General features: G+C 47.8%; 1 protein-coding gene across 3 annotated transcripts in view; it reads left to right on the top strand.

The window, feature by feature from the left end:
- The window catches only part of ADCY5 (adenylate cyclase 5), a 206,368-nt gene continuing 191,989 nt past the window's right edge, over nt 165-14,543 (top strand). Inside the window, exon 1 of one of the 3 annotated variants that reach the window (XM_021397477.1) lies at nt 165-1,312. In XM_021397477.1, coding sequence (XP_021253152.1) covers nt 308-1,312 — 1,005 coding nt within the window. In that variant the 5' untranslated portion in view covers nt 165-307. Of the gene's footprint in view, nt 1,313-6,789; nt 7,018-14,543 lie in introns of those variants that run through there. The other 2 variants (XM_021397476.1, XM_021397478.1) reach the window with 2 other exon arrangements.

The following is a 14,543-nucleotide window of genomic DNA, read 5'->3' as shown; positions in this document are numbered from 1 at the left end:
CCGCCGCGGCGCGGCTAAGGGCGCGCGGCCGTGAGGCGGGGGCGGCCCGGCGGTCCCTCCGGAGGAGCCGCGTTCGCTCAGGGGGTGTCGAAGCACCGGGGCCGGCCATGGCCGCCGCGCTGCCCTGAGGGGACGGCCCGGCTCTGGGGGAGGCTTCGGGGGCGTTTGCGGGCTTTGGCTTTTTTTTTTTTAAATTTTTTAATTATTATTATTTTTTAATTCCCAAACTCTTTCCCCGTTGTGTTTTGGGGTTTTGCCCCTTGCGGCTGGGAGCCCCTCCCTGCCCGACGTCCCCTTCCCGCAGGGCATGTCCCGGTCCAACAGCGTCAGCCCCCCGGGCTTCGGCGGCCCCGCGCCCTGGGCAGCCACCGAGCAGCACCGCTCGGCCTGGGGCGAGGCGGAGGCGCGGGCCAATGGCTACTCCTACCCGCCGCCTCCCAACAGGTCCTCGGGCAAGAAGGCCTCCCGCATGGCGAGCAGGTGGCGGAGCGAGGAAGACTACGAGCCCCAGGCAAGCCGGAGCCGCGGGGAGAGTGGCTGCAAGATGATGATGAGCTTTAGGTCCAAATCCGCCTGGCAGGAGCATGGTGACGAAAGCCGACGTCACCGGTCCCGCCACCCGCCCGGCAGTGATTCCCCCGCTGCCCCCAACAATGCCAGCCCCCGGGAGCAGGGGGAGGTACGGCCCCGCTCGGTGGAGCTGGGGCTGGAGGAGAAACGCATCAAGGCCAAGATCGAGGAGCTGGAGGAGGAGGACGGGGACGAGGGGGACTCCGAGGTGGCCTTCTCCATGGGCAGCTGTTGCAGCAGCCTGCTGCAGATCTTCAGGTCCAAGAAGTTCCAGTCGGAGAAACTGGAGCGCCTCTATCAGCGCTACTTCTTCCGACTCAACCAGAGCAGCCTCACCATGCTCATGGCCGTGCTGGTGCTGGTCTGTGTGGTCATGCTGATCTTCCACGCCGTACACGGCCACTACGAGGTGTCCTACGTCGTGGTGCTCTCCCTGGCCATCCTGCTGATGGTGGTGCTGTGCATGGTGTGCAACCGCAACGACTTCCACCAGGACCACATGTGGCTGGCGTGCTACTCTGTCATCCTGGTGATCCTGGCTGTGCAGGTGGTAGGGGTTCTGCTGGTCTGGCCCAGGAGCGCCTCAGAGGGCATCTGGTGGACTGTCTTCTTCATCTACAGCATCTACACGCTACTGCCGGTGCGGATGAGGGCTGCGGTTATCAGCGGGGTGGTGCTGTCCGCCATCCACCTGGCCGTCTCCCTCAAGATCAACGCAGAGGATAAGTTCCTCCTCAAGCAGGTAGGCAAGCCCCTGGCCTCTTTGTGTCTGTGCGGTGGCCCCAGCCTGCCCTGTATAGGCCAGGTAGGTAGGTTCGTTGGGCCATCACCTGGCACTAGATGGGTTGGTGTCCTCCAGCCCGAAACCTGAGCTGCCTGGTGCTGTATTGTGCTGCCTATTGGTAGCCCATAAGCTGTGGTGTTTTCTCATTTCTGGTTTTCATTAAGGGTCTAAATGTTTAGGAAATCCACCTGAAGGGTTTCGAGTGACTGTGTTGTTGCTGGCCGGCCCACCCAGTGCCCTTCAGCTGTGTTTAATGTCAACAGCTCTGTGCTAAGCACACCTGTGGAATGGTGTCCTGCAGGCTGCCACTATGTGCAGAACATCGTGTGGTCTGTATGGATTCAAGGCTGTCCTTGTGTGGAGTGTTGGGGTCCGAATGGTGTTGGGGTAGGACTTACAGAGCTTGCCCCATGCAAGTGTTGGGTGAGGTTTGGGTTTGGCAGGAAGGTGTTCGCTCTGGAAATAGCAGTGATGGAGAAGCCCAGCGTTTGGGTACAGCTAGCAGAAAAGTGAAGAAGTATAAATGCAGGTCATTAGCTGTGTTATCATGTTTAGCTGGAGCAGCTCAGTTTGCAGGAACAATAAAGCTATTATTGAATGCGTTGCAGTGCAGTTTTTAATTACCATATCTGTACAAACAACAGCAGTGTAAGGTGCCGCTCTCATTTTTGAAGCACAGCAAGTGGCTGTGCTTCCCCCTGTGCTCAGCACCATGGGGACCTCGGAGCAGTGACCAAAAGCGTCGCAATGTGACAGTCACTGTGCCTCTAAGGGGCAGGAATCTGGGTGAGAAGCACGGCCGCAGCCTGGGTGCCCGTGTGTTTGCTGCCATCAGGTGCCGGGCTGCCTGCCGACCCGTGGCATCGCTCACACACAGCCTTGTGCCAGCCTCCGTCTGACCTCGAAGCTCCTTTGAAGTTTTGCAATGTCAGGAACGTTTCTAGGGCTTTTTTCTTCCCCCTTTAAATCGAACTCCAGCATGCTTGAGCTGTCACCATCTGCCTTACAAAATATCCCATCCAAATTATTTCATTTTTCCTCCTCTCCTCTTCTTCTTTTTCCCACCCCGCTCAGTTAAGCCCATTGGACAGTTTCTGGCTTTGTTCTTAGCTTGTTACAGATATTTTTATAAACTGCACATGCCATATTTTTCTTATGCTTGATATAAATGGCTTTTTGTGCATTTCCAGCAGAGCATACACTGCAAATGAGACAGTGACTGTTTTTCTTCTTGACTTGGAAAAGTTTGCTAATGCACTCGGCTCCTCCTTGCGGGGCTCCGGTCCTGCAAAGCCGTAACTTTATACCAAGGCTTCTTCCGTTGATTTCAGCGTGTTGGAGACTGTGTTCCTACATATGAAAGCAAAACTTGTCGTGATTAAAGCCAAGTCTTAATCTCTTAAAGTTAATATTTTGAGTACACTCAAAAATTATGTTGGAAAGCGTCAGTGGTAGTATCTTAATGGGAAGGAGCCTATGTAATTGCCCCCCCTCAGTGAAGAATTTGGGGTGATGGCAGCTCAGGATCACTGGGCTTTACTGCAGTTTCAGAATAAGTGTTCAGTTGATGAAAAATATCTTAGGACATTAGGAGTCCTCTCACTCCATTTTCAAAGACATCGGCTTTTTTTTATACCAAAAGCCATCTCTATCCTACTGTGATCTCCTAGTCCCGCTGAATTCACAGGGCTGTACAAGGCCAAGCATCAGATTCCCCACATGTATGTGTCCGAGCATATCCCGCTTTCTCCAGCTGATGTAGGGCTGTGAGCCGCTATCTCCAGCTGATAGAGAAATCCGTTCCGCAGAGTGCAGTGCCTCAGCGCCCAGCAGGCCTTTCCCGCCGGGGCTGCCTCTGGTTGCCATGGAGATCCACTGCGCTCCGCTCTGCCCCACTGGGCACCTCGGCCCCACTGTCCCCTCAGACTTGCCTGGGTGAAGGTGGATGGAGAGCTGATAGAATTGGAAGGAGAGAGTTAAGTTATTGCTGGTGACTGCACTCCAACAGTCACATCAGCCTGGGTTTTGTGGGGCAGGAGTGGATACGAAGGCATCTGTGAGGATGTGACCAGATGGTTCTATATCCACAGCACTGGCAGAAGAAGAGCTGTTTGGAATGTGTATCCTCCGGTCCCTTTGTGTCGTGGCATTTTAACCATTGTACTTGAGTGGGTTCTTTGCAGGGGCTTTTTTTTCTTTTAATCTTCCCTTAGTTCTTTTCAAGCAAGGACAAATCTTGCATTCCTGCTATGACCCACCCCAGTTCTGGGCTGAGTGACTCTTGCATAGACTCCTGAGCACTTTTTACCAGGCTCCCGAGCCTCATGAACCTCGCTGCTTCTCTTGAGAAAAAGAGTGAAGTCCTTGGCTGTTGGTCCCTTTTAGGAGAAAGGCAACTTTTTTATTCCCTTTGAGAGAATGAACAATTGTTGTCTGAGGGCCTTGCTGTTTGCCTCTCTGTCACCAGACTTTCTGGTCAGGCTTCTTTGCAGCACAGCTCTCCTTGTCCCTTGGTTCAGGAGGGGGTTAAGGCACTTTGCTATTTCCGACTCCACAAGGTGGTGGGAATAAAGGTGGCTGTGGTTGTTGCTTCCTAGCTGAGCTGCTTTCTTAATAATTCTGGGGTCACTGGACTGTGTCTAGGTACAGGCAGTGGTCTGGACTTCTTGAATGGGTGTTTAATTGGAACAAAAATGCCAATTAGTGGCAATTGTTGCATTATGTTCAAAAGTTATCCCATGGTGAGGGAGGGAAAAAGAACAAATTGAGTGTTTGAGAATTTACTCGCATCCAAAGGCTGCTGACAGAAGAAGAGTATAGTCCTCCAGTACATACATTCTTCCAACTGCAAATTGTGATCACTTGACGTTTTTTTGTGTGTACCTGTGATCAGTTCCAGCGGTTGGTTTGGGGTTTATCAGGGAGAGAATGATTGCATTTATCTTCAGGTTTGTGGCCTTGTGTTATCGTGAGAAAGTTTGCATTACTCATCTATTTCAATGCCCTGTGTCTTCCCCTCTCTGTACACATGCCGTCTGGCTTTTTAGACTTTTCCATGTGTTGGCTGTGATATGTATCCGGGCTCTGAGAGCACAGTCAACTCCAAATTCATGTGAGAAGTACTTTACATCCCAGTGAAACTATCTAATATCTACATGAGAAGAAAATGTGCAATTCATCAATACATTCACAATAAAGATGGTACTGAGATATATTCTGTGCTCCAGAAGAAAGAAGCCACCTAACCAAGCTACAAACTCTGTACAGACACATGGGGGGATCTTGCTGTGCATGGGTTGCAGATGCTTCTCTGAAGTCATGTGAGTGGCTCAACTGCCCTCAGAGCAGCGGGTCTTGAGTAAGCACTGGCATTTCTGTGCGAGTGGGGGCTAAGGGACAGGCAGTTTCACAATGAGCTGTGAATCAGTGTTGAGAAGGGATGGGGATGGTGTGTGGGAGAGGCGGGGGACCAGGAGTGAGGGATAAGAATGCAATATACAGACATCAAACAAACCTGTGGACTGAGGTTAGATTTACTCCGGCTTTCCCATCCAAACCTGTTCCATTGTAACTGTCTGAGGTTCCTTGTTCAAGAATACAGTTAAGGCTTTGTAGTTTATTAACTCAGTGTGAGTGGGTGACTGTTAAGGTACCACAAAAACAGAAGGCTGGGAAAGATGCATACAGTTTTTTTAATTTGTTGTTGTGTGATTTTTTTTTTTTTTGTCTTGTGTCTATAACCTCACTGAAAGAGAAGCTGAATGCCTCAGATCTCTTCCCTGCCTAAATACTATTGCAAACCTCCTGCAAAGAGTTTCTAGTACCATGGTTGTCAGCAGCCGCCCCAGCACACGCTCATGTTCTTGGCTGTCTGTTTCCAGGCTCCTGATGTTGAGCTCCCTGTTGCTCAGCCCCGCACCTTCATCATAACAACATTACATGAGTACTCCTCGTTCCTCACTTCTGAGATCTGCGTGTTGGCCTTTCTCCCTGTCAGTCCAAGTTAATGATATGTGATGGATCCGCAGCTGCACGGTGCCTCTCTCCAAAGTGCAGCGTTTTGATTTAACCATTTCTGTGCTGGTATGAAAACGTGCGGCCTTTCTTTTTCTTTTCCCTAAATAAACCGTCACTTCAGCAGGGCTAAAAACAGCATCTTACTGTAATAGGATATTGACTTGTGTCTTGTGGATATCTTCTAGCATCTCATAAAGATGCTTTTTAGATGCAATTTAAACGGCACCGTATGAGAAGCTTGCTGCGTAGCAGGAGAAGCAGTACTGCATGTTCCATCTGGGCAGCAGCATGCTTCAGATAAGTAGGTGATGACTGATTTTGAGACTAACGGATTCTCAGAAGTCCGTTACCAAGTCACTGCGTTGCCCTTTCATTGTCTTCTGGTGACATTTATTTACAAAGGAGGAGAGATGTGCTACCTGAAATGCAAGTGGGTCTGTTTGTTTGAATGGTTGTATGCTGCCTGTTTGACATTTGAGTAATGTTTATTTGGGATGTGATTTTATAGCACTTTGTAGCGTCCTGTTCTGCATAAGCGTTGCTGCTGGGAGAGCTGCTCGTGCAGTGAGATGTGCTCCAGCAGCACTGACAGCTGAACTGGCTGAGCCATAGTTTGAACTTTGTAAAAATTGGCCATTTGAGGACAGGAAAAAATGGCAGTCTGAAACATTCAGTAGCTGTTGCATTGATAATAGCCTTCCCAAGCGTAATTCTCTAACAGAGGTAATTAATTTAATCCCTGAGGTATTGTATATCAATTAGTCCTTAGAAGCAATATTGCCTGTGTCTCTAGGGAATGAATGCGTTGCTTGAGGTTTGTAAAGGCGTATCTGTTTTTCTTATCTCCAAAATTACCCTGTGGTCCTGCCACCTCTTATCTTCTTTCCTTGCTTCTCCACCCCCGCCCTTCCCACCACCCTGAATTTTTGACATTTCACTGCAGTGTGATGCCCATAACTGCGGACGGATTTGTGTGCCCCAGTCCTACAGCGCAGATGCTGACTTGTCCTCGTGTGTCTCAGGCTGGGTGCCTTGGTGTGACACAAACACGACCCTTATCCTCTGCCACAGACCTGTCCCAGGGCAGGACCTCTTGTTTACACGCTCTTTTGTTACTGACCGCATTCAAATGATTTAAAACCTGAACTGCAGTAGAAACAAAATGCCGATTAGCCTCGTGCTAGCGGCTCACTGGAATTGGCTGTGCCTCCCAAGCCCGGACCGGCTGCAGCACTCCCAAAATGCCCTTTTGCTGCACGTTCACCGCTGCTGGCCGTGCTGCTGGCTGGGACTCTGCCCAGCTGCAATGTGAACTTTGGGCACCAGGCCGTTCCAATGCATTCAGCTTGTGTTTGATTAGCTAATCTTTCAGTCATGCACCACAGCTCCCTCTGAATCTCGTAAGAAAATTGAAACAATTGCTAACTTTTGGGGCATTTCAGTAGTGGGAACAGCTACGGTCTTCTGGGAATAGCTGCTTTTGTCTTTTCATTTTGTTAATGGGTATTACTCCCATCTTCTCACCAAACCAAAAGACCTTTCCTTCTGTCCTGGCATGAGATGCAATGAGAAAAAGCCTCCAGCAGCAGCTGAAACACTGAGAGGTAACAATTGAAATTATTCCGGCAGCAGCTTCCATGTTTGAGGTAAAGCGGTCTACCCTGTCAAGGAGAGTGGCTTCTGAGAACCTCTGCTTTGAAAAATTCCTGTCCTCCTTTCTTTTTTCTTTTTTTTTTCCCCTTTCTTTTTCTTTTTTTTTTTTCCTGTGCAGGTGGGTGCGGTTCAGAGAAAATACCCGCTTTTGTTTGGGGAGGTGGATGACGGGGCTCCAAGTTCTGCTCCCCTTGGGCAAGCTCTGTCTTCCCTTCTGCTTTATACTGCGGGATTTACCTGGCACCTCGCGCAGGCAACATGCACCCATCACACGCAGTGCAGGAGGAGCTGGAGCGCAGCAGCCTCCCCCCAGCCTTACAGCTGCTCCAGCACTGCATGATATACTGCGTGGCTGTTTCAGGGCCCAGAGGGGTAGGATAGTGACAACACGTGTGTGTGTGTGTGTGAGGAATGCAAAAATTCACAGCTTCTGGGAAGTGGGTGGAGTTCCTGTACAACGGAGTGACTTTTTTCATCTCCTGTGAGTCCTGGGTTTTGATGTGGGATGCAGCCAGCGTTAGCGCCTGTACTCCTTCTGAAGTCTAGCCTAGCGATCTTGGCTTGTGATATCTTGCATCCAGGGGATGCTCTTTCTTCTTTTTGTTTTTTAATTGATGATACTTTAAGAAAAATCTTTTTTCTCTTCACCCAAGATGTATCCTGCTGCTGCCAGAAGTTTAAATGGATCCATTATTATGGAGTCCTTAGGCTAGGTAAAAACCCAAGGGGAAATGCCATGCGAATGAAAAAACACAACCCCAAAGATATTAAAAAAGATAATCTAGCTATGAGGGGGTGTGAGAAAGAGACAAGAATTTTAATATTTGTCTCCTGAACTCCAGGATGTTCTCACCTTATCGTGGAAAAGCTTGAGGTTTCTAGCACTTAATAAGATCACACATAAAATAGCTGTTAGGCCAAGACAAGAGTCAAAATGCTTTTTAGCACCTGCGACTGGACCACTCCCAAGAAAATCTGTGCTTGATGCTTTATGATGTCGATGAGTCTTGCCAGCCTGACTGCTGGCGGGCAGAGGAATGGCATGGTTGGTCGGATCCCTTTAGCTAGACTGGTTCTTCTGCAGTTTGATGAGTTTTCAGGTGAAATTTCTCTTCATGAGAACTTTTACGCACCTTTGGAACACTCATAAAAGTTCTTACTGTGAATTGGAACTTTATGGTACTGCAGTGCTTTGCTATTGTGCTCCTTCTTCCTTGGGGAACTTTGCTTGCGGGGAGTTGAGTTGGGGATTAAAGCTACTATTTTAACATATGTATTTAACATATAAATATAACATGCACATTCCACTAGTATCAGAGTGCATCTTTGTAGATAGTAAACAAAGGACTGTGCTGATGCAACAGGGAAGGAATATAAATGAAGAAAGTTGTTGGCTCTGTTGTTTTCCCCCCCAGATATTAGAAATTGATCTCTCAAAGTAGCAGCTTAAGCAAATTGTTTATTCCTTAAATGTGTTTGCAGCTTGTATAAGACATTCTGTCTCGCTTCACAGTCAAAAGAAAAGACTGTGGCATTGCTTGCAAGAATCTGTCATAAGGTATTTCTAATGCAGACAGCTCCCTGGCTGCGTTTTCCCCTTCAGAAAAAGCCACAGCTCCTTCCCTTTGCTCCCTTCTGTAGATTAAATGTTACAGGCACTGATCTCTGTGTACCTCAGGCTCTGGAAACTGAATTCTTAGAGCTAGTGCTGTGGTAAGGGACTATTCAAATCAGTATTTCTAAAAACAGTAGTTTGCCAGTCAGCCCACAGATGACAGCGCTCAGACATGCTTGCTGAGTGATGAATTCTTTCCATTTGCTGGGAAGTACCCAACAGCAGCTTTGTCTATGTTATTCCTTAATGTATAGGGATGTACGCACACGAGTGGATGGACCAATGAATACATTATTAATGAAGATGTTTCCAGCTGAATGGGATTTCTTATTTTTAGGCAAGTCGTTACCTGTAGTCTCACAGAGGAAAGCCAGCAGTGCTGCATGGTACCAGCAAGGGAAGATGCTATGCACTGTAGTTGGGACTGTAATTACAATGTCATTCTGGCTCGTTAAGGATAACTGCTGTCTTTAAAACCGTTAAACCAGAGGGAGGATACCAGTGTGGGAAGAGCTGTTCTGCAGAGAGCGTGCTGGATTGTAAGGCCAGGAGGAATGCTGAGGTTGCTGACGCAGTTCAGCGAACCGTTTCCTTGCACTTAATGATGGCTTCTGCTCATGGCAGGTAAAACAAGCTGAGATGCTGAATGGACGGTGTTTGTCAGCTGAAAAAGGAGTTGGCATTGATCTCTGACCTGGCGGTGAACTGAACCAGTGCTTCTGCCACATCCATGAGATACATTTATATCACCCTGTGATGGAATGTACTGGGAATATTTTCCTACCTAAGGTGGCATCGTCTACTTAAAGCATAACACAGTTGTGTTAGTTTGTGAAGGGGCTCTGACATCAGGCCCAGATTTCATGCTCGGTAATTACATTCTTACCTTTGTAACTGTTGTTGGATACAGCATTTTCTTTGCTCCATTTCTATTCTGGTCTCTTTGACGGAACACGATAGCACCATGAGGTAGCTGCTGTGAGTATGTGGGTTTTACTACCATAGCTGAGATATTTGCAAGGCTGGTGGCAGGCCAGAAAAAAATGCGTGAGTAGAGCTCAGGCTTGTTATCTTCTCAGTCACACTAATGCGCTGGAGCAAGCGCCCTCGCACTGCTCCGATACATATACTGACAACTTTTGAAAGCTACAAAACTGGAAATGATGTGGTTGAAGGATGCCTCTGGAGGCCAGCACTACGTTTGTACAGCATCTGGCACAGCTGGCTTCATTAAGGGGATCCTCAATACGCTTGGCACTAAGCTCCTTCCAGGACATAGTCCTCAGCTGCTGGGATAGGTGTCCTTGTTTCTCTTTATTCCTGGCCCATTAGCACTTCAGGGCTGCTCCAGGGGCTCTTAGAAGTGCATACTTTTTGCAACCATGCTCAAAATGTCTGTGAACAAATACTTAAGGAAGTATATCCTGAAAATATTTTCACCTCTCTTTAGATAAAGTTTGGAGACTGCAGTTTATTTTTCCTTCTGAACGAATGCAGACAATGAGTATCTGGATGTAGTCATGGCACAACAGTTTTGTCCAAACAATGATGTCCAGGAAAAGTAATCACAGGTGGATTAGTTAAGCCACCAAAAATACAAAACAAAACACTGTATAGAAGCTGTTGCCCACAGCTGAAATCACCTTATTTTACTACTGCAGATGCTGATGGACCCAGTTAATTTAATTCATTTCCAGAGGGAATGCAAACTAAATAAAATCATACTTGTTTAGAGGAGTGCTCACACAGGTTTAAATAATCTTCTTCAGTCTTTACTGATGAACTTTTCTGAGCAGACAAATGTTTACCATGGTATCTCCAAGGTAAAACCGTAGCTTGTGTGAGATAGGAGTATTTATATTATTAATTTAGGGCAATATGGGCAATGCACTATTGAAACAGGTAGTATTGTCCTCTGTGCTGTGCGCTTACCCCTTGGCATGGGCTGGGGCTGTCTGTGATGGGGACAATGGAGAGAGGAGCTCATCTGTCGGGTACAGAGCTACATCTCAGGAGCCTGGGCAGGAGCAGCTTCCTGACACTTAATGGCCAGGCTACCTGCTTCACCCTTTTATTCCCTGTTGCAGACAGATCTAATAGGAATCTTACCTCTGTCCAAACCATACCTTCAGTTCTCGTTGCCTTGTCTAGTTTGTATTTAGCACCACAAGAAATGAATGGGAATCTAAATGTGTCCTACCGATCACCAAAAATACCTTTTTCCCTCTGGCTGCTTGGGAAGTGCCTTTAACTCCCTTCAGGGCCTTTCTGTATGAAGGGACAGCTGGTGCAGAACAATAGGGGCTGATTTGCAGCGATCAGCCTTCACCTCTCTGAAAGGCATCTCCTACAGCTGTGCACTCCTTTCAGAGGGGTACCCCTGGGAGATGTTTGCTATGCTTCCAGTCCCTCTGCCCAGCCTGACTCCTCTACAGGTCCCTGGAAAACAAAACCGAACACATTGAGAAGAAATTCTGTTAAAACGTATGGGTGAGAAGTGCGTTCTCCTCTTCTCCACCCACGTGGTGAGGTTTTGGGATTGCAGAATTTTGGTTGCGTGTCCTTCAGGAGCAGTGCGTACCAAGGAGACTGTCCAACTCAATAACTGAGGTGTTTTTGCCCCCACCATGGTGTCAGCCCAGCTCAGCTTGAGTTGGTTTCCTCCACTTATTTGGATCAAAACAGTCGGGGAGGTGCACATGTGCACCTGAACTGGCAGCTGGGCATCATCTTGTGAGAAAACAGTGTCAAGGAGACAGGAGCAAACACAGATGTAGCTAAGGACAACATCCTGATAAGAACATACACTGCTTTCAGATTCAGCTAGGAGGGAAGAGCATGAACTCCTATTTCCAGAGAAACCTTAAAATAACAAGAGAAGAACCATGCGTGGCCTTTTAACCTGCCACAGCCTCCCATCTCTCTTGTGCCCTTGCTCTCACCTCCTCACTGATATGAGCAGCCACAGAGAAGGCACTGGGTGGTGCAGCTTGGTGCTCATACTGCTGGCTGTTCTTTTCCTAGTGTGCTTTACCTGTGCAGGAGACTAGGATGAGCCCTGGCAGCAGTCAAAAAGCAAGAGGAGAGCGAGCTGTGAGAGGTACCTGCAGCTGCTGGCTGGATCTCCACTGCCCTGTCCACCAAAGAGACAGCAGGCAGTGGTGTTTCAGTGGCTGTCATCCCTCTTACCTCGGTAAGAAGCCTCAAGCTTTGTTTACGTTTGTTCTGAATGTCTCCAGCAATCAACAGATTGAAAGGTCCCTCTTCAGTTTCTCAGTAAATTTTAACAGGTACTTTTATTAAAAACAGGACACTGCCCCAACTCCCTCCACTCTGCTTTGGTACGAGTGGAGAAAGTGGTTGAGAGCGTGACCCAACAAGTATTGTTTTGGAAGCCTCACCTACTGCATGGGATTAGAGGTAGTGCCTGCTCCTTTACGCTTCATGTGAGGGCAATTAGTGCACGTGCATGGCAATTAGTGCTGCAAATGAAGTCGACACTGGTGTGTTCTGCCTCTTTAATGGCTTGCTTTCCCCCTCTGCCAACAGGGCAACCAGGCAGTCTCAAAGGAACCTGCTGCCTTCTGATACTTCCACTTGCTTCAGGCTTACCTTGGCATCTGCCTCTTTCTTCTGCTGCCCAGCCTGGCCCACCTGCCTGTTCCTGCTACCTGTGCTGTAGAGAAACACTGCATGCTTCTAGAAAATCAGGCCATGACTTGCACGGTGTGCTGCAGTTCTCCAGCACTGTCTCTCCCTGCTGTGCTTTATCTTTCTCCATTTCTGACCTGTTCTCTGCATAACATTGGGGTGACTTCTGATGAACTGGAAGAGGCATCACCTGGCAGACAGACATGCATGTAGGAAGCTGCAGAACCATTCTTCTCTTTTTCATTGAGGTGCTGTGGTGACAAGGACCTTAAATTACCTGTGGTACACAGCATGACCATATGTGACTGTCTAGAGTGCGCGTATCCTGCAGTATTGTCAGAGTCTGTATGAACTCCATATGGAAGGAGCTACATAATTCGTGTCTTAACTGGAACATTAACTGTTCCAAAGGATTTTTAAAACAGATGGGTGGGAAAGATATTGCAAAGCAGATGTGCAGCAGAGCACTCACCAATTAGAGAAAAAGCTAGGGGTTAAAACACCAGAAGAGACCTCTCCAGACACTGATGGTAGGATGGGGGTGTGAAAGTGCAGGTGGAGTGCATTTATTTGTTTTGGTGCAGACCTCCCCGTATGGCTTTCCTTACTGCAGCAGAGCACCTTGCAACATGGACCACCTATCCAGGTTTGTTTTCTGAATGCCTGGCATGCAATATCTGCATAGCGACCCTTAGTATGCCTCTTAATAGGAAGCCGGTAGTTTATGAAACGTTTTTGAGGTGGAAGCTGTTTTTTGTGATGGGGCATGATTGTTCTGTGCAGGAGTAGGGAGAACCAGCTTTACTCTGAGTGGATGTGGTAGGCAAGAAGTTCAGCATTACTCCTTTCAAAAGAAAAATTACCTTAGAGGACCTCTCCCCTGCGGATGGCTCAGGGCTAATGGTGTTACTTGGGAGCGTTTTCTTGTGCTCCACTGATCTTGGAGACAGCTCAATTGTAGACCAGTCTTTCCTTTGTTCTAAGCAGAATTTGCTTGCACAGAGCAACAGGCAGGCTGGTGCTTTCTAGGTAGTGTGGGTGAAGTGTTATTTTGCTGAGGAAATAGGGAGGTTTTTATTTAGCTAGCATTAGTACGCAGGTGTTTCCTAACCCTCTTGTCCTGAGAACCTACACCATTTTTTTGCTGGCAGTTTCTCAAACAGAAGCATACATCAAGCCATGATTTTGTGTCATCAGCACCACTGGTCATGGTGATTAAAGGTGGGGGAGTTCACAAGGACATGCCTTCAGAGCCGGCTCCAAAATCCTGACAAGCAGCTGCCAGGGCTTCTGGCAACTTTTGGGAGGGAAGGGGACTGGCAGACAGAAACTACATGGAGGCAGGACTGCATATCCCTGCTCTATGAAGTGGTGAACATATGGAACAGACTGTCGTTTAGGAGATCTTGGGGGTGGAATATTAACAGCAGTGAAAACAATACTGCAGGAGCACATGCATCCACCCTGGCACTTTGCATGCGTGTCGTCATGGAATTTCCAAAGAGGGCCCTAAACAAAACAGCATTATAGAGGAACAATAAAGCATTGTCGGCAGCAGCCAAGGAAGCTGGGCTGGCACCTCTTTCCATAACTAGGACCTAAATTGGTTCTTGTTCACAGAGTTTCTGGGGTTGTAGCATGCACAGCTGTATGTTAACTTCTGCCTTAGATGGTTTTATGAAACTGCTGTAGAAAAGTGACTGGGCTTTGTTGGACTACACTAGCTTGGGATCAGTGCTTGCACTTCAAATTTGTTTAACATAGCTAGTTTTCCTAAAACTACTTTTTTTTTCAGATCAGTATAACCTGCTCAGAAGGGAAAAGCATATACATCAGAGAAATTGTTTGAACGTCTGTGTTCATTAGAGTGTCACTGCTTTGAGTTTGGGAGGTTCTATTTCAGTCCTCTTTCATGACTGTGTGTCTGATCCAAGGTTTTGCTGAGGCTTGCAGAAGCCCTCTGAAAGCTGGGGTGCTTGAGGTGCGTGACAAAAACAGTGATCTGGTCCTCCTGGTTGAGCGTCTGAATAATTGTGAGGACATCTCCCAAAGTGAGATTTCCACCAAGTGAAAATGGGTTTTGATATATGTGAAGCATCTAATACTTGTTGCAGTGAACTTATGGAATAGCTGGTTTGACCCATCTGCTTTATAGCACAAGGGGAAAGCTTATGGCTTCCTGGGATCCTTGCCTTTCCAGTCTTAATATCTAGGAAGAGGGCATGGTCTGAAGAAGGGTTCGTTTTGGGTTGG

This window comes from Numida meleagris, chromosome 5, assembly GCF_002078875.1.
Source record: "Numida meleagris isolate 19003 breed g44 Domestic line chromosome 5, NumMel1.0, whole genome shotgun sequence".
Classification (NCBI taxonomy): Eukaryota; Metazoa; Chordata; class Aves; order Galliformes; family Numididae; genus Numida; species Numida meleagris.
Note: the sequence above shows the minus strand (reverse complement) of the source record. Positions and strands in the feature narration are given on the sequence as shown.